The 21,357-nt window shown below is 48.5% G+C and overlaps 2 protein-coding genes across 2 annotated transcripts in view; both read right to left on the bottom strand.

Moving 5' to 3' along the window:
• Positions 1–3,099: 3,099 nt before the first annotated feature.
• On the bottom strand, positions 3,100–4,504 carry Scgb3a1 (secretoglobin family 3A member 1). The gene is made up of 3 exons (XM_052758245.1): positions 4,370–4,504; positions 3,494–3,729; positions 3,100–3,123 (listed from the first exon to the last, which is right to left on the bottom strand). The coding sequence occupies exons 1-3, from the start codon at positions 4,422–4,424 to the stop codon at positions 3,100–3,102; spliced, it is 315 nt and encodes a 104-aa protein (XP_052614205.1). The 5' UTR covers positions 4,425–4,504.
• Positions 4,505–15,401: 10,897 nt separating this feature from the next.
• Positions 15,402–21,357, bottom strand: part of Flt4 (fms related receptor tyrosine kinase 4) — a 45,051-nt gene continuing 39,095 nt past the window's right edge. The window contains exon 30 of the mRNA XM_052758115.1: positions 15,402–17,183. Within this exon, the coding sequence (XP_052614075.1) occupies positions 16,985–17,183 (199 nt within the window). The 3' untranslated portion in view covers positions 15,402–16,984. The remainder of the gene's footprint in view (positions 17,184–21,357) is intronic.

Here is a 21,357-nt window from a genome sequence, read left to right on the forward strand (position 1 = left end):
GATCATGATGGGAAAATGTGCAGAGATGACCAGCCACACTAGTGGAAACCCATGAACTGTGGACTAATAGCTGTGGAGCCCCCATAGGACTAGACTAGGCCCTCTGGATACGGGAGACAGTTGTTTAGCTTGAACTGTTTGTGGGGCCCCCAGGCAGGGGGATCAGGATCCATCCCTGGTGCATGGGAGGGCTTTTTGGAGCCTAGTGCTTAAGGTTTGACACCTTGCATAGCCTTGGTGCAGGGGGGAGGGGCTTGGATCTGCCTCAGCTGAGTGTGCCAGGCTTTGCTGACTCCCCATGGGAGACCTTGACTTGGAAAATGTGGGGATGGGGGGTGGGGGGGAGGCTGGGGGGTGGGAAGAGGGAAGAGAGGGTGATTTGTGGTTGGTATATAAAGTGAATAGAAAATTTCTTAATAATAAAAAGAAGGGGGCTGGAGAGATGGCTCAGAGGTTAAAAGTACTGGCTGCTCTTCCAGAGGTCCTGAGTTCCATTCCCAGCAACCACATGGTGGGCCACAACCACCTATAATGAGATCTGGTGCCCTCTGCTGGCCTGCAGGCTAACATGCAGACAGAACACTGTATACATAATAAATAAATAAATCTTTAAAAAAATAATAAGAAGAAAAAGAAAACGGTCTACTAACCGGACAAGCCAAAGCAGAAAGTAGGAAGGAATGAGGAGCAGAGCAGAGAATTGTGGAATAAGGAATAGAAAATGGAAAATAAAAATTGGCCTTTGTTGTGTCTTTGGAAAGATGAGTGAAATTCATGAGTGTCCAAGTCAGCAGAAGAGAAAAAAGTTGTTACTAAAATTAGGTACTAAAGGGACATTACTACCAACCTCACAGAGTAGAGAGGATTACTGTGGAATATTGTAGAATGTTACACATCTAAAAAGGATGGAGAGACTTAAAATCTGAGTGGATATATAACAAATAATGGTACTGAGTTAGTAATGGGAAATGCAAAACAAAAACCCCGTGGAAAGAAGAGCCTATGCCTTCTTATGATTTCACTGGTAAATTCCAACGGACATTTAAGGATCAATATTCATTCTTTTAAATCCTTGTATTTTGAAATTTTCAGTTCTTCAAATATTTAAAACAGGATGAGAACTTTTTACCTCGCCTGAGTCCAGTATTATTACCCTGATGCCCGAACAGATGAAGCGGGCTGCAGAGGTGACTTGGTTATGAGCATGGAGTGCTCTTCCTCCCTGGCTGGCTGACTGTTCAGTTCCCTGTCAGATAGACCGTCGGGTGTTTCAGACAGGCAAAGTAACACAGCTTCACAGAGTTAAACAAACGCAACATAAACAAAACACACCTTAAAATATATTCTACAACACATAAACAATTTTTTTTAAAGATTTATTTATTTATTATGTATACAGAAGAGGGTTGCCAGATCTCATTACAGATGGCTGTGAGCCACCATGTGGGTGCTGGGAATTGAACTCAGGACCTCTGGACCTCTCGAAGAGCAGTCGGTGCTCTTAACCTCTGAGCCATCTCTCCAGCCCCAACACATAAACAATTTTTAAGGAAGGGAAAGATGCAGATAGATAACACCTGCGTGAATGGGGAGCCAGAATACTGCACACACCGTTAAGTTAATAACAATAACAGTTCACTGTTAAAACAATTCTGTGGTGGTGTGGAAAACAATTAAGGAATTAATATTGGGCAAAGGGGAAGCTGCCAGGTAATGGAGTCACAAAGTCCTCCGATGATTCCATGGTGTAAAGACCCTGACCCTGTGAAGACCCTTCAGATTTGTTCCCCCTTGAAGCCAAGCGTCTAGGTCTTTATGACCTACACCAGAGAGCTGGTGACATAGAAATACATAGATCCTTTGTCAGCCAGAATGCAGACTTCCTCTGCCTCAGAGTGTGACCTTACAGTTCTTTGAGGGCAGTTCTCAGAAAGTGACTCAGCTAGGTGCTACCAGTTGCCAACACCTGACAGCTATGGAAAGGACCTCTTGAAGGGGAAACTGGGTGACATGTTGCAGCATCCAATACAGCGCACCCCTTTGCACTCTCCACACTTCTCAAATAACAGATCTGGGGACCAGTCTCTTCAGGATTATGCTGGTCACATTTCCCCAGGAATCTGCAGGAGCTTGTCTTGGACTTCAGTCCTAAGGTTTCTTCTAAGCGTTTCTCATCATCTGGGGGGAAAATCCACAAGTTGAGGAGGGTAGCAGATCTGGCTCAGAATGGGCTCTTTTATCTGGTATAAGCCTGCCCACCCCCAGTTCTGGTGAGCTTCTGTAGTGTACAGTGTTCCCATGGCAACTTAGGGCATGGTTATCAGACAATCTAAAGTCTGGACATATTATTGTTATCCAAGGACATGTCAGAGTGTCCCCATCTGCTTCACCAGAGATGGAAAACCATTCATCTTATTAACCTTGGGAACTATTCAGACCAGTGTCTTCCACAAAGCTCCATACCCTTTGATGGTCGTAGGGGCAGTGTGTTGAAAGTGAGGTTCAAACCTCATCTGAGTCCAAGTGGCCTTTCCCTTTACTCCAGTTTGTGAGCTCATCACCTCCCAACACTGGAAAGTTTAAATCCCTGATGATTCTTATAGGAATGGAAAACTCCGAGCCCTGTGTTTTCGTGTAAAAGATCAAGTAGCTTCAGTTTGTAGGTAGTCAAAGAAGTGAGTGAAGCCCTTCCCAGGAAGGAAAACGCAGTTATTAATGAAGTTTACTGGGGCATTTCCCCTGATGTGGGTATCAGTGTCTGCATTCTATGGGGCCTTTCCATGAACATTAGGGTCAGACCATTATGGTCTCTTTGGTAGAATAGAGACTAGAGGGAATCGAAGACACTGGGATATCTGAGCAAAGATACCAGAAACCACAGAAAACAAGAACACCCTCTCCCTTCCTACCCCCCACCCCATACACAGAAAGAGACATGATGCTTTTGGCGTCTTCTAGGAATTGGTTTTGAGGCAAGAAGACATCAACTGCAAGCTGCTCTAGCCATGTTTATTAAGGTAGAGGGAAGTTGTGAGCAGTAGGGTTTCCATCTTTCATTGAAGAGTACATCTTGTCAGGCAGAGTCCTTCCAGGTTCACCTCAACCAAATGCTGTCAGGGCTCCCTGGAAAAGAAGCCAAGTGTGAAAGTGCCCTTCACTGCTACCAAGATTGCTGAGGAGAGGACCTGGGCACCCGAGGTTCCTCAAGGCAGAAAGGCATGGCTGCTGGTTCTGGGGAGGGTTCCTGTGAAGCCCATGGGGAGGGGGCCCTAGGACAAGTGTCATGGCCTGCTGGCAGCCTGCGAAAGGTAGACCCTGACAGCTCCTTGGGCTCTTCACAGGTTGGTTAGGATATGGCTTCCTGGAGCAGAACAGGAAGCAAGGGTTCCCTGATACAGACTGGGCTGCTTCCTATATGACTGTGAAGGTGACTAGGGAGGGTTACCCACCCACACAGGGAGGGAGAGCCATTCAGAGAAGATGCCCACGTTACCAGCAGTGTCTTCACAGCCCCCACAGCCTCAGGGCCCAGCTCAGTGACACACTTGCTGGAACCCTTTATAAGGGGATCCACCGGAATGCCCAGGCTGGCCAGGATGAACCTCAGGATGCTCAAATGGCTTAATGGTAGGCTAGGCACAGCCCCGGCCACAGCCTCTGCAGCTGGGGCAAGGGCAGCCACAGGTTCTGCCACAGGTTTGGCCACCGAGTTCACGAAGAAAGCAACACCTGCCAACACAAAAGAGAGCACCAAAGACCTTCTCAAGGATCCTGAAGACCCAACTCCTCCAGGGACAGCACCCAAGGGAGACTTCACAGCCACACACCTACTTCCTGATTGATGACTGCCCAGTGCCAAAGGAGACACCAACAGAGGTGAGGAAAGGTGGCCTCATAGTGGGCCCTGGGAGGAGATGGCTGCCGAGAGAGCCACAAGAAGATGGGTAGGGTTTCAGAGTCAGGGACATTCCTACTGTGCCTTTATGAATGAGGGGACATTAATCAGGTTTAGAACAGATGGGGTGGGCATTCTCAAGCCTGGGCTGGCCTTTGACTCAGTTGTCAGGCTGGTGGATGGGGAGAAGAAGCCAAAGGTGAGTGGGCACATGAGAGGCAGCTGGAAGGCTCACGTGGGCCTGGCAGCAGAAGGCTTTGAAGGGCACAGGAAAAAGAGGAAACCCTTGAAGGGGTAAGTGGAGGAGCATCTGGCTTCCTCTGGAGGCATTTCTGCTAGAAAAGCTACCGTCAGCAGCCTGGTGCACGAGAGTGGGAGGCTATAGGGCCCAAACCAGCTGGAGCAGGGGCCAGGAAAGAGCAGAAACTGATGGCAGACCCTCCATAGGAGATGCCAAGCTCCAAGGGAACTCACCAGAGTCACTGAGCAGAGCCACACAGAACACTAGGAAGGTGGTGGTAAGCTTCATGGTGGAATGTGACTTAGAAGATGCTCCTAAGACACTCTTCCGGAGCCTGCTCCTGAGGGTCTCATATATCCAGGGGTGGAACCTCGCCCTTCTGAGAAATGTGTTGTTTGCTCAGCTAATAGGCAGAACTTCAGCCAACTTCCTCCTCTGGTCAGTGGACCCTGGGAGGATTTCACATCCCACCTCAGCAGTCCTGGGGATTTCCTCTTGGCAGGGTCTCCTGAACTCAAGTGCTGGGCCTTTCTTCCTGAGGATGGGAACTGAGGATATGCTTTGTCTCCATAGGGCCCACCCAGGCCTACACCTAGAAACTGTGGTCTGATACCACCTCAACGTCACCACAATCCAGGTCTAGGGCCCATGCTTGGTGGGAACAGGTTCCCCACGGGTATGAAAGGGCCGAATGATTATGCAGGTTCTGGGGCTGGAAGCCTGAAGAGCACAGCGTAAATCAGAAGGTCCCTAGGACCCCACATCTCAATGAGCTATAGGTTCCTGGTCCCAGACTATAGAGATGTCACAGTGACAGTCTTCCCAGCTCCTGCTGGTCTGGGAGTCCCAGTGTGTTTGAGCCAGAAAGGAAAGCCTAGTAGCCTGGCTAGATGACCAGTCCTTACTCTTGACTACTTCTTAGTTGGGCCATAGGTAGCTGCTGCTGGAAAAAAAAAAAAAGCGGGGGTGGGGTAGGAACCTGGGACATTTCTCTGTCTTTGAAATCACTCTCAAAGGTGGCAGATGAGCTTGGTGTATTTAGAGTTTCTCTGAAAGTCCTTTCTTCTCTGCCGCCTGCAGAAGTGTAGCAGAGAACAAATCACTGATACTCCTCCAGTTGGCTCATTAATGGGGAGATCTGGCTTCCAGTGCTTTGGAATGCCTCTTTCACAGCAGATGAGGTGTGCCTTGGTCTTTGTGGCTGGAGAGGAAGAGTCTCCAGCTGCCCCCAAGCTGCTGTGAAGACCTACTGTGGGTAGTTTTGCTGTGGGATGTCCTGTGTGCTGTAAAAATATGTTGCTATGATTGATTGATAAATAAAACACGGATTGGCCAGTAGCCAGGCAGGAAGTTTAGATGGGAACTAGCAAAGAGGAGGATGGGGGGAACAGGAAGGCGGAGTAGGCAGAGACGTCAGCGTCAGCCTGCCGTCCAGGGAGCAACATGTAAAGGCAACAGGTAAAGCCACAGAACATGTGGCGACATATAGATGAACAGAAATGGGCTGAGTTAAGTGTAAGAGCTAGTCAGTGGTAGGCCTGAGCTAATGGCCCAGCAGTTTAATTAATATAAGTTTCTGAGTGATTATTTTATTAGTGCTTGCGGGGACCGTGGTGCTGGGCAGGACTGGAGAAAACTACACAGATTCCACCTGTTTTCAGCCCGTGGCTCGTTAACACTGAGCAGACTCACATTGGGTCTGCTCATTCCTTACATCTTTTCCTTATTTTTTTGACCTGGGAGGCTTTTGTTAGTCATTGTAGAAGTGATTTCAGTGGGAGATGAGTTTTCAACTTGGGAGGTTGCACCTCCTTTGGATGGTTTTCCTGGAAGGAATGCTTGAGAGGCAGCGTCGAGGCCATCTGTGTTACTGTGGATCTAGTGGGCCCCACTGTCACACCCAGAATACCCCGAGCCTCTTGCTCAGAAGGGACATGGCTCTGACCTGCCACCTTCCTGAAAAGCCAGGCCCACGAACTGGTTTGACAGCAGGGTCCACCTGAACCGTGGCTTCTTTTCCTGTGATAACTGTAGTATGAGAACGTTAAACGGAAAATTCCACAAGTAATTCTCAACTCTTTCAGGATTTTTATCAGATGAACCCACCTTGCTTTTCTTCTTTTTTAATCTTTACATTTATAAATGCAGGCTGTCATATTGGGGAGTTTCACTGTGACATTCCCGTACAGCATGTATGATGATGCAGTGACCATGACTCACTCTTCCAAGGCTCTTACTTGCCCTCCGTCTTCCTCCCCTCCCCAGCCCCTTGCCCGAACCTAGTATTGCCTCTTCTGCTTTCAACTCTGTGTCCGGATTCCATGGATGAGAGAAAACATGCAGTATTCATGAAAAGGCATAGTATTTAGTCTATGTGTTGGTATATTTTTTATTCTGTCTCTTGTTGGTTTCTGATTTTATTCCATTATGATCTGATCAGATGTAAGAGATTATTTAAATTATTTTGTATTTGTTGGGAGTTGCTTTAGAGTGTAAAAAGCTATTTTGGAAAAAGTTTCAGGAGTTAAAAAAAAAAAAAAAAGCAAAATGTGGGTTCCTGCTGCTGGATGGACTATTCTATAATGTCTATTGAATCCAGTTGAGCTAATGCAGTGGTTCTCAACCTGTGGGTCATGGCCCTTTTGGGGGCTAATGACCCTTCACAGGGGTTGCATATTAGATATTTACAATTCATAACAGTAGCAAAATTACAGTTATAAAGTAACAATAAAAATAATGTGATTGGGGGTCACCACAGCATGAAAAACTGTGCTAAAGGGTTGCAGCGTCAGGAAGGTTGAGAACCACCCCTTTCATACACTGTGTGGTCCTCTTCAGTTCACCAGGCTAATCATTTGAGTTTTTATTATTATTATTATTCATGGATCACTTAAAATATTCTAAATTCATTCTTTGTCCAGCATCTTTGGATTCTCAGTTCCTGAAAAGCTATGGAGTTTTGGAAGAGACATGTTAGCCCCCCCCCCACCATGCTTCTTGTGTTTCTGTGCTGAGATTTGTACATGTGTCGGGGTGGATAATGTCCATTTTTTGTGGGGGGTGTCAGTGACTAGCTTCTCTGGAGAACTCCATCCCCAGTAATGTCTGGAGAGGAAGCAGTGGTAACAACAACATTAAAAACAAATCAGATACAGTAATACACTTAAAAGATGTAAAAACTACTTTTCCACTGACAGTATTAAAGAAAGGCAACAAAATGTAGAATAAATGAAAAATTAAAGTAATACAAAGTTATTTCTAATAAAGAAAAATGTTAGCAGGGAAAGAAAATAAGTGAAATTATACAACAGAATAAAAAGGAGAAAAGAAGCCGGGCGGTGGTGGCGCACGCCTTTAATCCCAGCACTCGGGAGGCAGAGCCAGGCGGATCTCTGTGAGTTCGAGGCCAGCCTGGGCTACCAAGTGAATTCCAGGAGAGGCACCAAGCTACACAGAGAAACCCTGTCTCGAAAAACCAAAAAAAAAAAAAAAAAAAAAAAAAAAGGAGAAAAGAGAAGAGAAAGAATAAGAAAAGTACAAGAGTCTTCCTAGTTTTGTACAGCCAGAGAGGGAGGTGAAATCACATTTTCAGGAACTGGATGTAGTCGGAAATCACTGTGTTAAGTGAAACAAACGTACAGACCAATACCAATGCTTCCTCTCATGTGCAGAGCCTAGATGTAAATCTGTGTGCTGGTGCTGGTGTGTGCCTGCGTGCGTGCGTTTGGTGGAAGGGGGAGGGCTGTAGTCAGGAAACTAGAAGAGGGATCATGACAGGGAGGGAGATTTTAGGGGAGGGGAGCATAGTGTAATAGAGTACAGACAATAAAGCAGAGGAGAACGTGACGGGGTGAAAAGGAAGAGAGCTGGAGAGGGGAGGGCGGGTGTGTAGTAGCGATGTCCAATGACACACATGCATAAAGATACCATGAGGAAAGTAATTACTCTGGGTGCTAACCTAAAAAGTTAACTTTAAAAACTACCATCGATCTAATCCATATCACATAGATATCTGTGGATTCCCTTACATGCCTTTTGAAGGTATGAACCCCCCTCCCTCCCAGAACCCCCCTCATCTTATAAAGCTGAAACCTGTACCTCTTCTCCCTTTCTTCATCATGGTCCTTGGACATCACCGTCCTGTCCTTGCCCTTTAGGTAACTCTAGATCCCACTATGATATCCTGGATCAAGACTTCAGGTGAGCAGGGGCTGCTGTAATGGGAAGCAGGGTTGTTGGAGCGTTCTGCTTGTCATTCTTGAGTAATCACCATGCTTTTCCACAACAGCTGTGCCATTTTGCATTTCCACAGACAGTGCACGTGCATCCTCACTGGCACTCCGTATTCTCTTCCAGCAGGATTCCAGTGGCCCAAGTGATCAGATTGGGCATCTAGAGGCTGAACTTGAGTCTACTTTTTACCATGCTGGCTGAGAGCCAAGTTCAGGCAAAGCCCTGAATGACCTAAGAGGCCAAGAAGAGGTGGAGGCCAGCCATCCCCGAGGCTCCAACGGTTCGTGGACTCCTGGTGTCAGTCCAGTGGCCTCCCTGCACACCCTTCCTGGCATTCTTTGTTTTTAAAACAACCTTCCAGCAGGATGAGGTGTTGTATGCTTGGGCTTCATAACAGTGCCCTGTGGAAAAAATAAAACAGAACAGAACAAAACAAAACAAACCTTCCTGGGGCTGAACTGTAGCTTATGAGCGGAGTCCTTGCCTCACAAGAGGAAGGCCCTAGATTTGATCTCCAATGCTGAAAAATGACAAAAACAAAACAAAACAAAACAACCCCCCCCAACTCCTTCCACCTTCCTGATTTAATAGTTTGAGTGATCTCTTCCTGACTTCCCATGAGCCTGCAGTGTGACCACAGGCCTTTTTCAGATGACTGCGAAAATACATCCTCACAGTATGTATGCCATTATCTCCCCGCTCCCACACACTTTCCCCAGATGCAATCATCCAAGTCAGGACTTATCCCAATCCTGTTCCATTCTTCACCACACACTGGCTGTTAGAACTGTCCTTGTGACCATCCTCAGGGCTAGTCCATGGGAATAGTTGAGATCTGCCTGCATCATGGGGCCAGATGAAGTGCTTCTGGATTATCTGGAGGCTGCTGTCAACACCTCCCTGGTGGCTAAAGACAGTACACAGTTACTTGCTCACTCTTCTGGAGGCCAGCAGTCCAACATCACTGGGTTGAAAGCCAAGTGTTGGCAGGACTGCACTCCCCCAGGGGCTCTATGCAGATAGAGGTCCGTTCCTGGCTTCTTCTAGCTTCCAGCATTCTTTGGCTCTGGCTATATCTTTCTAATGCCTGTCTCGGCCATCTGATTGTCAGTGTGTGTGTGTGTGTGTGTGTGTGTGTGTGTGTGTGTGTGTGTGTGTATGTGTGTGTGTGTGTGTGTGTGTGAGAGAGAGAGAGAGAGAGAGAGAGAGAGAGAGAGAGAGAGAGAGAGAGAGAGAGAGAGAGAGCTGTTTGCCTCTTTATTATGGCTACATGTCATTGTACTTAGGATTGACCCAGATAATCCAGGAGAATTGCCTTGTCTCAAAATATTTATAATTGCCAACTCGCCATAGAAAGTGACATTCAAAGGATTTGACAATTAGTTTTACTACGTACCTTATCCTTTAATATTTGTGTTGCCTTCTCACAGGCCAGTGGAGTGTCTCCAGTGGGTGTCAAAGCCTACCTGGCATGGGGAGAGGGAGGGGGTGGACAGGGGTGGTCAGCATCCATTCTGGACCTTCTCCACCAGTTCCTGTATGCCTATCCCCTGGTGGCAGAGGGCTGGCTATGGATACCAAGGAAGTGCTTGGCACTTCTTCAGATAACAGGGTCAGCTTGTCCCAGGACATGTTTGCAGGACATCCTATGGGCCAAAACAAACATTCATGCCTTGCCTATCTTCTGGGAGTTCAGGAAGTACTAGATGTAAACAATGACTTTGAAGGCTCTGAGCATGAGCCAAATATCCACTTTGGAACTGTAGAAGAACCATGAAGACCTCAAAGCTGGGTGCTTAGCCAATGGGGTGCTCCAGCAGATGGGGCCTCCGTCACGGCTCCTGGCTTCAAGAAGCAGGGTGGTGGGGTAGCGGGGGTGGGGGGCAGGGGAGGGAGTCCTCCAGGCAGGATGCTCAGTGCTGTGCCTCAGGTAACAAAGACAGCAGGCCACAGGGACTGTGACAAGAACAGAGGCTTGTCTGCTCCTTCAAGGTCCATCAGCAGGCCTTTGTTTGAAAGGCCCCCAGGCTTGACCATGCTTTCTCCATGCTCAGATTCCTATTGCAGGCCCAACTCAACTCCCAACATGGCTCTGGGGTCTCCTTGGTCCATGCTTGGTGCGCCTTCATTCATGTGTACACACCTGGGCCCAACGTGTGCCTGTCATGGGCATGTAGAGATGGAGTTGAAATGTGAGCTGGGACTGCCAGCAAAGCAACTCCCTGAGCACCTGGGTCAGGAGGGTCCCAGAAAGTTTCTTCTTATTTTTTTTCTACTTTCATTTTTTTTTTTTTTTTTTTTTTTTTTTGGTTTTTCGAGACAGGGTTTCTCTGTGTAGCCTTGCGCCTTTCCTGGAACTCACTTGGTAGTCCAGGCTGGCCTCGAACTCACAGAGATCCGCCTGGCTCTGCCTCCCGAGTGCTGGGATTAAAGGCGTGCGCCACCACCGCCCGGCATTCTACTTTCATTTTTACCAGTCACTAAGACTTGCCACCCCGGAGCCCTCTCTGATACCCAGGCTAAGCACATTATTAACCAAGCTATGGACTCAGTTCCATCTCTCTGTGCGGAGTATGGCTGCCCTGCATGAGCAGGTAGACCAGCTTCTCCGCCTTTTCAGACCAGGCATCTTGATTGTTACTCATCATGGGAGTTGTCCGGAGGTGAGTATGAGACTTCCATGATGACCTTTTCAGTTTTTACCATGACTCATTGCCATGTTGCCTTGCTGTGGACTAGCTAGGTTAGACCTCTCTTTTGTGGTTATTATGTGCTGCAGGATTGGTCTTAAAGAAATTGCTCCCATCTCTATGTAAAGCCCATGAAGGTCGAAGCTTACAAACAGACTGTATTGAGTTTCTCTTCTGCATTCTTTTCCCACCAGGAGGTGGGGATGGATGGACAGCCTCTGGGGTGAGCCGGTGTGCAGCCTCTTCCCAAGATCCTGGGCCCCTTCTTAAGTCTATGGAGACGTCTGATCTCAGATTCCCTTCCTTTCCACCAATACGGCCATCTTCCTAGGGATGTCATCATCCTGGGTCATGACAGTTGTATGGTCAAGGGGTAGATCCTTCTATCTCTCTCTTGCTTAAGTAGGCACCACGAGGCCAGGTGGGCACATCCAGGTTCTACTGGCAGCTAAGATGAGGCCACCGCAGCAGGGCCCTGGACTCCGTTTAACACCAGGTAAAGGTGGCTTGAGGAAGAAGCCTGGATCTATCTGGCATGGCTGGGGCCACTAGCAGGGCCAGAGCAGTGGGGGCTGCTGAGCTCTCCCGGAATCCCTGGCTCACCCACCAGGTACATAGATGTGCTGTGCCCTCCTCTGGGGCCACTCGTGAACCTCTGCCAACATACCCTCCTCAGTGGCCTCCTTCCTCCTTCCTCATAGCTCAGTCAACTGGGCCATGGGGTTCACCGCAGTGTCTCCAGTGTGTCCTGTTAGCACTTGTACGGATGCCTTCACTTTGGTCAATATTGATCTGGCTCTTTCAAGCACTTCATTTTTCTCCTTCCTCTCCCAAGGCCTCCTACAAAGGACCCCATAGTGGAGAGGGTGGGACGATACTGTCGGTATGGTTCTCGTTGAGAGGGCTCAGGGCATTGCTGAGGGTGGCAGAAATGCTGATCCACGTGCAGTAAGTGGTGACTGGAATTCCAAGGAAGGTGCTGCCATTGATCCAAGCTCAGCTGATGTCAACAGGACCTTGCCCTTCTGGCTATCTCTCTGCTCCCCGTTTTCAATTTGTCCCTTCTGGGGTGATAAGTCAATAGCCAGCGAAGCCAAACAGGATTTGGGCTCGGGGAAACAAGACCTCCTCCTGTCTGCAAGGCCCTCCTTGGAGGTATCAGTGGGCTCCCACTGCTCCGAAGGGCTGTGTACTATTTCTGCACCGGCTAGGATGAAGTCCTACTGAGTTCATGGACTAAAGTAGAGCTCACAGTGGCCCCTTAACCGAGATGAGGAGAGGTGAGGGGTGAATATGCTTACCTTACTGTGGTAGGAGAAAGCTCAGCAAATATCAGTGAGACGCCTGAGGCCCTCTGAACAGGGTCTGCATCAGGGCCAAGCTTGTCTCATGCCCAGTACCCTCATAGGGCAGGAAGGTCCCCCATGAACCAGTGCTCTCTGCTGCCTCCACACACTAGGACCCAGAGCCGTGTGAGTTGGTGGGTTAGGGAACTGGGGAAATCCCATCCCAAACTCTAGCCCAGTGTCCTGCTCACATCCAAGATGGAGTCACTGCTGTCTCAAAGGGAGATTGATACAACAGCTTAAAATGTAATAGTTCAGTAGCAGCCCTTGGCTACTCTCATCTCTTATTGGACATGGAAGGGGTGGAATGTGCACGTTCCAGTTCCCCCAGCCCCAAAGCTGCTCCATCCTTCTTCTCGGGGCAGGAAGTGCCCAAATGTGCTACTGCATAGGAGGCTCTCAGGAGGCTTCCAACAGTGCCTCAGCAGCCAGACGGGACCCCAAGAGGCACACCTGCCTAGCCACCTGACCCCTTGTTTGCAGAGGATTGGCCAAGGTTTTCAAGGATACTGTCCCCAGACACAGTTTTCTCCCTCTGCAGTCTCTCTGAGTATTTTCCTGCCCTAATTTCATCCTCCATTTCTATGTCCTCCTGACTCCTGTCTGGCTTTTGGCAAACTCATGCAGCTCTAACTGAAAAGTAGAGTGTCCTGCATCCTTCTGCACCTGTGCCTCTGATGGAATTCTGCACCCCTCTGCACCCATGACTGATGGCATTCTGCACCCCTCTGCACCCATGACTGATGGCATTCTGCACCCCTCTGCACCTGTGACTGATGGCATTCTGCATCCCTCTGCACCTGTGACTGATGTCAAGGCAGTATTGATCATTAGGTCCAGGACAGGAAAGCAAGTCACCTTCCTTGCTTTGGTGGTAGCAATCACTGAACTCTAAATTTCCTTAGATTAGAGCCACCGATGGATCCTTGACCGCAGGACTCTCGGTTTTGTGTAACGGAGGGCTACAGGTCCTTCTGTTAATGTCCATTTCGCCCCCGAACCTCTAAGACAGGTTTCCCACCTCTCCCTGCAAAGCTTTCTGTTGCTCTCAGTGGCTGCAGCCTCCAGAGGTCTCTCTGAAATTGCTTGAAGGGTCCTTGTGGGGAGATGAGAACCCCACTTACTCTGATGCAGATGGATGGACAGGAGGGTGGTGACTCAGCTGAGTTTGCTATAACAAATGTCCATGATCTTCGCTTAGACACCACATTCATTGTTTGCACTTCTGGAGGCTACAAAGTTCAAGATCAAGAAGCAGGGATGAGTCTGTGTCTGGTGAGGGCTTGCTTTTTGATTTGTGGATGTTTTTTCGTATGACAGGAAGAGAGTGAAGGAGCTCTGTGACTCTCTCTCTCTCTCTCTCTCTCTCTCTCTCTCTCTCTCTCTCTCTCTCTCTGTGTGTGTGTGTGTGTGTGTGTGTGTGTGTGTGTGTAGAAGCAAGAAGTCCCCCTTGGATGTTCTTTAGATGTCATCCACCTTGATTTTTGAGACAGGGTCTCTTACTGGTCTAGAGCTTGTTGAGTAGGCTAGGCTAGGCTGGTTGCTTAACAATCCCCAGAGATCCGTTTGCCTGTCTTCCAGGGCTCAGATTACAAATGCATGGCACTCCACCTGGCATTTTTACAATGGGTTCTGGGGATTTAACTTGGCCTCTGGGCTTTCAAGGCAAGCCCTTCCAGTACCTTGGTTTCCACCAAAGCTCTCAAGATGGCAAGTCATGGTGAGACACTGAGGATCTGATGGGCACTGGTGCAGCCAGGCTCACCCAGCTTCAGGGAGCCACATCCGGTCACTTGCCTGCCACTCTCAATCTTGCACAACCCCACAGTCCAGCCTGGTTTGGTCTCTCTGGATAGTGAGAGAGGAGATCTAGTCCCGGGAACAGGCTTCTGTCTCTGATTCTGTGGTCAAATGCAACTGATTATAACACAACACTAAGTGTCAAAATATTTGTGTTTAGTGTGGATTTTTTTTCCTGTTCAGATTTAGATTTATTGTAGAAGCCATGACCAAACAAAGCACCCCTACCACTAGCAGTTGCCTCTGTGGGGAGGGGCTCTTCCCACCAGAATGACGAAAACCAGGGGACAACAGGAATCATGGGACAGACTCAGAATGTGTAGCTGGCCCACCAGGGTACTGACCTTGTCTCCGGCCTTTGCCAGGCTTTTTCCTGTTCTCTTGGGCGAGGGGCCCATCCGACTGTGCTAGCTGCCTGTTGCTGGGTGCTTAAGTCTACCCCCAGCCTGGTCCAGCTGACAGGCCCGCTGCCTCCCAATGGCCATTGCTAGCTTTCCCCACCTGGGCCCCTGGGATATCTGACCTGGAGACAACCTCAGAGGTGTGCTGGACCTGCTTCCTTGGTGTGATCGGAAGAGGATGTAGGGAGTTGGTGCAGAGGACTTGCCTGGAGCTGAGTCCTCTGTGTCTACCACTGCTGGTGCTCAGGGAGCAACATGTGACTTTGGTAGGTGACAAGAAAGCACTGCTTTCCGTTACAGATGAAGTAGGTATTAGGAGAACATGTGTGTAGCAAGCTGGTAAAGACAGACTAGGTGGCTGGGTAGTGGTGGTGCATCCCTTTAACCCCAGCACTCGGCAGGCAGGGCCAGGTGGATCTCTGTGAGTTCGAGGCCAGCCTGGGCTACAGAGTGAGTTCCAGGAAAGGCGCAAAGCTACATAGAGAAACCCTGTCTCAAAAAACCAAAACAACCAACCACCAACCAACCAACCAACCAACCAACCAACCAACCAACCAACCAACCAAAAGACAGACTAGGTGAAAGCCTAGCAGGCATCCTGATGCCTCCTCAGCACCCTCTGCTGGCAGTTTTCGGGAACGTGAGCTGAGTTAGGGAGGGATGGGGATCCGGGCTCAACAAACAGCCTTGTCAAGGAACCACACCATGTTTCCTTTGAGCCCAGAGGCCTTTGGGGGCTGTACGGCATAGACCAGAATTTAACAGACAGCTTATTTAGAATCCATTCATTTTAACTCAAGGACTGGCATCAAATTTATTATTATCTTTCGTTAAATATCTTAGATCATTTCTGAGAACACTGCCTAAAAGGGCAGAGCACATTTTCTTCCCCAGTACATTTTGTATGTGTGTAGTTAGAAGTCAGGAGAGGTGACGCAGACAGGTGACACACACGTGGAGGAGGGTTGAGAAGGGCTCTGCAACCCCACCACAGCCTTTGGTCCTCCGAGAGAACAGTCTCTCTTACCTCCACTAGGCAAGCTTGAGACTCAATCCCACAGACAGGTTAGGTGTGGAGGGATGGGGGGGGGGGGAGGGCCGAGGGGCACAAAGAAGACTAGAATCATACATGCATTCAACATATCATAGAAGAACAATACACTTAGTGGGGAGGGTCTGCTGAGCAAGCCCCTGCTTGCTGTATGGTCTCGCCTGTCCTGCAAGCGTTCTTGTTGGGGTGGGGCTGGGGGTTGATGGGACTCATCTTCATGAGGCTTTCCTCTGGTAGTGATGGTTGGGCAGTGTGAGCTGGGCTGGAGGGGTTCTGGGCAGGAAGGCCCCAGCTTCCATGGAGCGGTGTCTCAGGACAAAGGTTTGGTTTGTTCTGATAGAAGTATCAGGTCCAAGTATACGGTTAGCAGAAGGCAGGGGCCTCCAAGTAGCCTGGGGACATGGAGTCCTCTGTGCCAGCCTTCCTTGACAGAATCCACAGATCCTGGCTCAAGGGAGGTTCAGAACACCAGCCAGTTTCTCAGGTTCTAGGCCATGCACATGGAGCCTGGGAGCCTTGAAGACAGAGACCGAGAACTGGAGTGACTGGCGTGCTATGACCCCCCCTTCAGTTGTTGGGAGCTTCAGAAGGGTGTCCTTGGGCTTCTTTCCACATGACTCTTTGGAGAATAAATTCTTCACAGCAGCATCTGCACCTTCCGATAAAACGAGGATCTTCTAACACTCAGGGTGCAGGTGCGGCTTCATTGTGATTTGTCATTGCGTACACACAGCTGCCATGAACTTGTTAGGTAAGTTTAGAGGACTCCTCCATTCCTCCTGAGGGGCTTTGAGATGGAAATGTCATCTCTCTTCAGCCCTGGAGGGCCAGGAGAAAGAAGCTGGAAGACAGATGGAAGTGGGGGGCTTCAAGTGGAGGGGATCGTGTTTGGGCCAGGACGTGGAGGATATGTGGTCTAACTCCACCTTGGTCCTCTGTGTGACTCTCAGACACATGCATTCTTTATCAGAACCCTGCCATCCACCAGGGTAATGAAAGCAGGTGCTGGAGAAGGGTTCTCTGCCAGAGTGCTCATTCGAGGGCCAGCATCTGCGAATCCTGAGCTCTAAGGCAACTGAATGTGAGGGTGTGGACGACTGTCTGATGAAGGGCACAGGAATGATGCAGAGTTCAAGGGAGCACTTGTGTCTGAGTTTGACTCTTCCTGGCTAGGGAGGCTGGAGAGGGGGAATAGAAGACTCCAGAGTTGGAGCTAGAGATGAATTTCCAGCCCGGGCCTCCAGCCTTGCCCTGCTAGGGATGCCCTCTAGCCCAGCTGTCAGAGCCTGGTTTCAGGTAGGGGTAGGAGACCTTGCCGAGCGTTTCCTTAGTAGCTGCTGTCTGTGAAGAAGGGGGAGCCAGCAGATGGGGAGCAGTCGCCTTCTTTACGTGGCTGGGAGACCTCTCCGTACTCGCTGTTGTAAAACACCTTGCCTCCTTGTGCCCCTTGGGTGGGCCGCCGCCGCCTCCCCTGGGGGTCAGGGTGTCCTCTGGGAATATCCATGTGCTGGTTAGGACCTTTACAGCTGTCAAGACAGGGAGGGTGGTCTTAATAAGCACAGCGAGAGGACCCTGAGTCAGGGTCTGGTTGGAATCACAGAGACAAGCAGCGCACGATGCACGTGCAGAGGCTTTGAGGCGCAGATTTGACATCAGCCGCACAACAGACAGATCTGATGTGACAGGGGCAATTTTCCTGCCCCAAGCCTGGACACAGGGCCTTGGAAATGGCCAACTTCATCCCCTCAACCCTGCTGCTTTAGGCCAAGAGAATCTATTTGCCGTGGGCAGGTAAACCTGATGCATCTTCTTCTGATGGGTTTTAGGAAAACCAGTACGGAGAATAGCGCCCCCTGCTGCCATGAACAGGGAGGTGCAGGGTACTTAGTGAAAAGTCCTCTTTTGTCTTTGAAATTTTGATACTTGCTTCCTTAGGATTTTTACTTTCCCTCCACTTTTTTCTCACCTCACCACAAAGCACCTAAGGTTCAGCCCCGCCTTCCTGCTCACGGCCCACTCTGAAGCAGTGGGCTCCCGAGACGGCTGTCCCTGTCTTGCCCGTCTCAACCAAATGGTGTCAGTGTTCTCTCTAGCTCAGGTCAAGCACCTGACTGTGGTCCTTGACTGTCCTCAGTCTTCATATCCAGTCCATCCAGAGGCCCTCCATTCTAGCCGAAAAATACCTCCACTGACACCCGTCTACCCCCAGACCCTTACTCCAGGGTAAGCATCACTGTCGACTCAGAGGTCATTTGTCTCTACATCCATCCTCACTTCCCTCCCTGGAAGGTATTTGGAGAGATCCTTTAGGTTAGATATGACATTGAGGTTTCCTCCTGCCACACCCTCCCAGGGCCTTCCATCACTCTTGGGATGAAATGTTAGCTTTGGGGCTGGGGGGGGGGGGAGGGCTCAACAGGTAAAATGCTTACTGTGTAAGCACGAGGACCAGAGTTTGGATCCCCAGCATTCCTGTAAAAGCAAAAGCCAGGCAGATGTGGTGGCTCGCCGGCAGTTTCAGTGATCATGAAGGCAGAGACGGGGGATGCCTGGGGCAAGCTAGCTGAATAGCTGTATTAGCAAGCTCTGGATTCTGCAAGAGGTACTGCTTCAGTAAGTAAAGCGGAGAGAGATGGAGCAAGACACCTCATGTCAACTCTGGCTCATATAGGCATGCACATACATGTGCATCTGAACACACACACACACACACACACACACACACACACACACACGATACACAAATGCATGCACATCATATACACAAAGAAAAAAAAAATCCTAGCTTTTTACTATGGCCTAGGAGGACTTGAAGACTCCAGCCCTTGCCTGCCCAGAATCAGCCTGCGGGGCTCCACCCTTCACTCTCAGTTTCTTTGAGGTTTTTATAAAATGGTGATTTATTGCTTTTTGTAGCATGGTGCTATCAAGAAAATTTTGATACCTTTTTTCTTTATCATTAGTAACTTGGTCTCTATTTTTTTTACATTTATTTATTTAGTGTGTATGTGTGTGAGAGAGACAGACCAGACAGACAGACAGACAGACAGACACGTGCATGTGGATATTAGAGGACAGCTTGTGGCTCTGTCCTTCCGTGTGGGTCTTGAGGATGGAACTCAGGTCCTCGGGTCTACTGGCGAGTACTTTTATTGACTAAGCCATCTCCTGGCCCCAGAATATTTATCTTTAAAGCCAAATTGTTCTAGGAAATATTCCAGAGTTTACTCTTCTAGGTCAATTTCTTTAGGTAGACCTAATTTTTTAAATTAAAAATTTAAATTTATGTGTGTGTATGTATGTTTATGTATGTTATGTGTGTGTATTATGCCTTCAGAGGTCAGAAGAGGGCATCAGAGCTGCTGGAGCTGGAGTTACAGGAAGTTATGAGCTGCCAGATGTGGGTTCTGGGAACAGAACTCAGGTCCTTTGGAAGAGCCGTGAGTACTCTGAACTGCTGAGCCATCTCGCTAGTCCCCAGGCATACTTCTAATATGTAGATTCATATCTTTTTTGTTTATATCAAAACGAAAGCTTGTTCTTAGCTTACAAGTTTAAGACAATATTAATAAATTATTAATTTTATCGTTACAATATTTATTAATACAATATTAATAAATATTAATTTATTCACACTGCCAACAGTTTCTTTAGGAGGCTCCAATTTTATACATACCATACTTTTGCTCATCTTCTACATTTATTTTTTTCTGATCCTTTTATCTCTTTGTTTTGTTTAGTTTCATTTTATTGGTTTTTTTTTTTTCTTTTTTCTCTGAGACAAGGTTTTTCTGTGTAGACCTGGCTGTCCTGGAACTTTCTCTATAGACAAGGCTGGTCTTGAACTCACAGAGATCCGCCTGCCTCTGCCTCCTGAGTGCTAGGATTAAGGGTGTGCACCACCATTGCCCAGCTTATTGGTTCTTTTCACTTCTTCCATTATATATCTAGTCATTTTTATTGTCCCTGGAGTACCCTAGTCTTCATTTTAAGAAGATTTATTTTTCATTTTTTTTCTGTGTTACCCATTTGTATTCTGAGCTATACAATTTCTGATTCTTGGTGCGGTGTTTGTTTCTTTACATATTTCCTTCTCGTTGGTATACTGTGTTTGATTTACTCCTTTAAGATTTATTTATTTTTATTAACGTGTATGAGTGTTTTCCCTGCATGTGTGTACCATGTGTGTGAGGTGCCCATAGAGGCCAGAAGAGGGTGTCAGATTCTCTGGAACTAGATTTGCAGATGGCTGTGAGCCACCCGTGAGGGTGAGGGGAACCAATCCTGGGTCCTCTGCAAGAGCAGAAAGAGCTCTTCACCACTGAGACATCTCTCCAGCCTCAGCTTTCTTTCTTTTCTTTCTTTCTTTCTTTTTTTGTTTTTTGTTTTTCTTCAAGACGGGGTTTCTCTGTGTTGTTTTGTTACCTGTCCTGGACCTTGCTCTGCAGACCAGGCTGGCCTCGAACTCACAGAGATCCGCCTGGCTCTGCCTCCCCAGTGCTGGGATTAAAGGCGTGCACCGCCGCCACCACCACTGGGCCTTCATTTTTTAATGAAGATCCTGCTGTGTTCCCATTTTAGTTTTGCAGTAACTTCGCATGGAGAGAATGTATGGTTTTGTCTTTGTGATTACTCATGCTGGCATTTCCTACGTCAGAAGTAGCAGGTTTATCCCCTACAGAGGTGATGGCTTCAACAGTTCACAGTTCATAAGCTGGAAAGTCCATCCTCAGTGCGACCGACCATGTGGCAAGGTGATTTGGTTCATGTCATGGGCTGATGTCATAAAAACTGGGGTCATCTTTCACTCTACTCTTACCAGTTCCTGCCCTCTAGGGGACTCAGTGGTGCTGTGAGGCCGTGCTACAAGAAGGACTCCAGCAGACCCCAGCACCACACTCTCAAACTTCTCAGCCTTAGGGACACAAGGCAACTATACTTTTGCTCGCTCTAAGTCGCCCAGGCTCAGGCTTGCCGTGACAGCAGCAGAAGGTAAAAGGAGGCTGATGGATTTCTAGGTTTCCTCATCCAAAAGCGTCATTTCAGACCCACATCTTTAGTTTCACCTCAGGTCCCCTTGATCACATCCTTCCCAGAGCCTCTACTCTGTCCTGCTTTATACCAACAACACAGGCAAACTGTCCCTTTCCCTGGGTCATGCTGCCCAATCCTAACTTACATTGTTCAAGATCTCCTCCCACCCCTAGGCTTGGGGGAACGTGGCTCTGCAGATTGTGGGGTCTGCATCCTGAGTGGTTGCTTGAAAAAATGGTGTAACTGGAAGTGAGTACGAGTTGACATCCCATGGGAAGAGTGTGGTCCAAGGGTTCAAAGAGGTGGGAAGGACCGGAGCAAGTCAACTCCCTCTTCTTCCCTTATAGACTCCACCCATCCACAGTCTGTCCTTGTAAGTGTTTGGGGAACATTCATCAGCCCAATGAATGCACCTGCCCAGTGATTTGCTGCTCCTTTTAATGGCTCCTCATGAAGCATTTCCAGGGAAACCTGGGCAAACAGTAGCGCATAGCAAATGGCTTTCTTCTCCTCCTCTTCTAGACTCTTCCTCTCTTTCTCCCTCTGAATTATGGACATTATCTTACTTCTGTAGGGTCATTATCTAGAGCTTTCTTCTTTCCTCATCACCAAACAGCAATCCCTTCCAGCTCACTGACCTGTCAGGCAATGCTTTCCCAAGATAGC

This window comes from Peromyscus californicus, unplaced genomic scaffold, assembly GCF_007827085.1.
Source record: "Peromyscus californicus insignis strain IS unplaced genomic scaffold, ASM782708v3 Scaffold_3__1_contigs__length_106647218, whole genome shotgun sequence".
NCBI classification, from domain to species: Eukaryota; Metazoa; Chordata; class Mammalia; order Rodentia; family Cricetidae; genus Peromyscus; species Peromyscus californicus.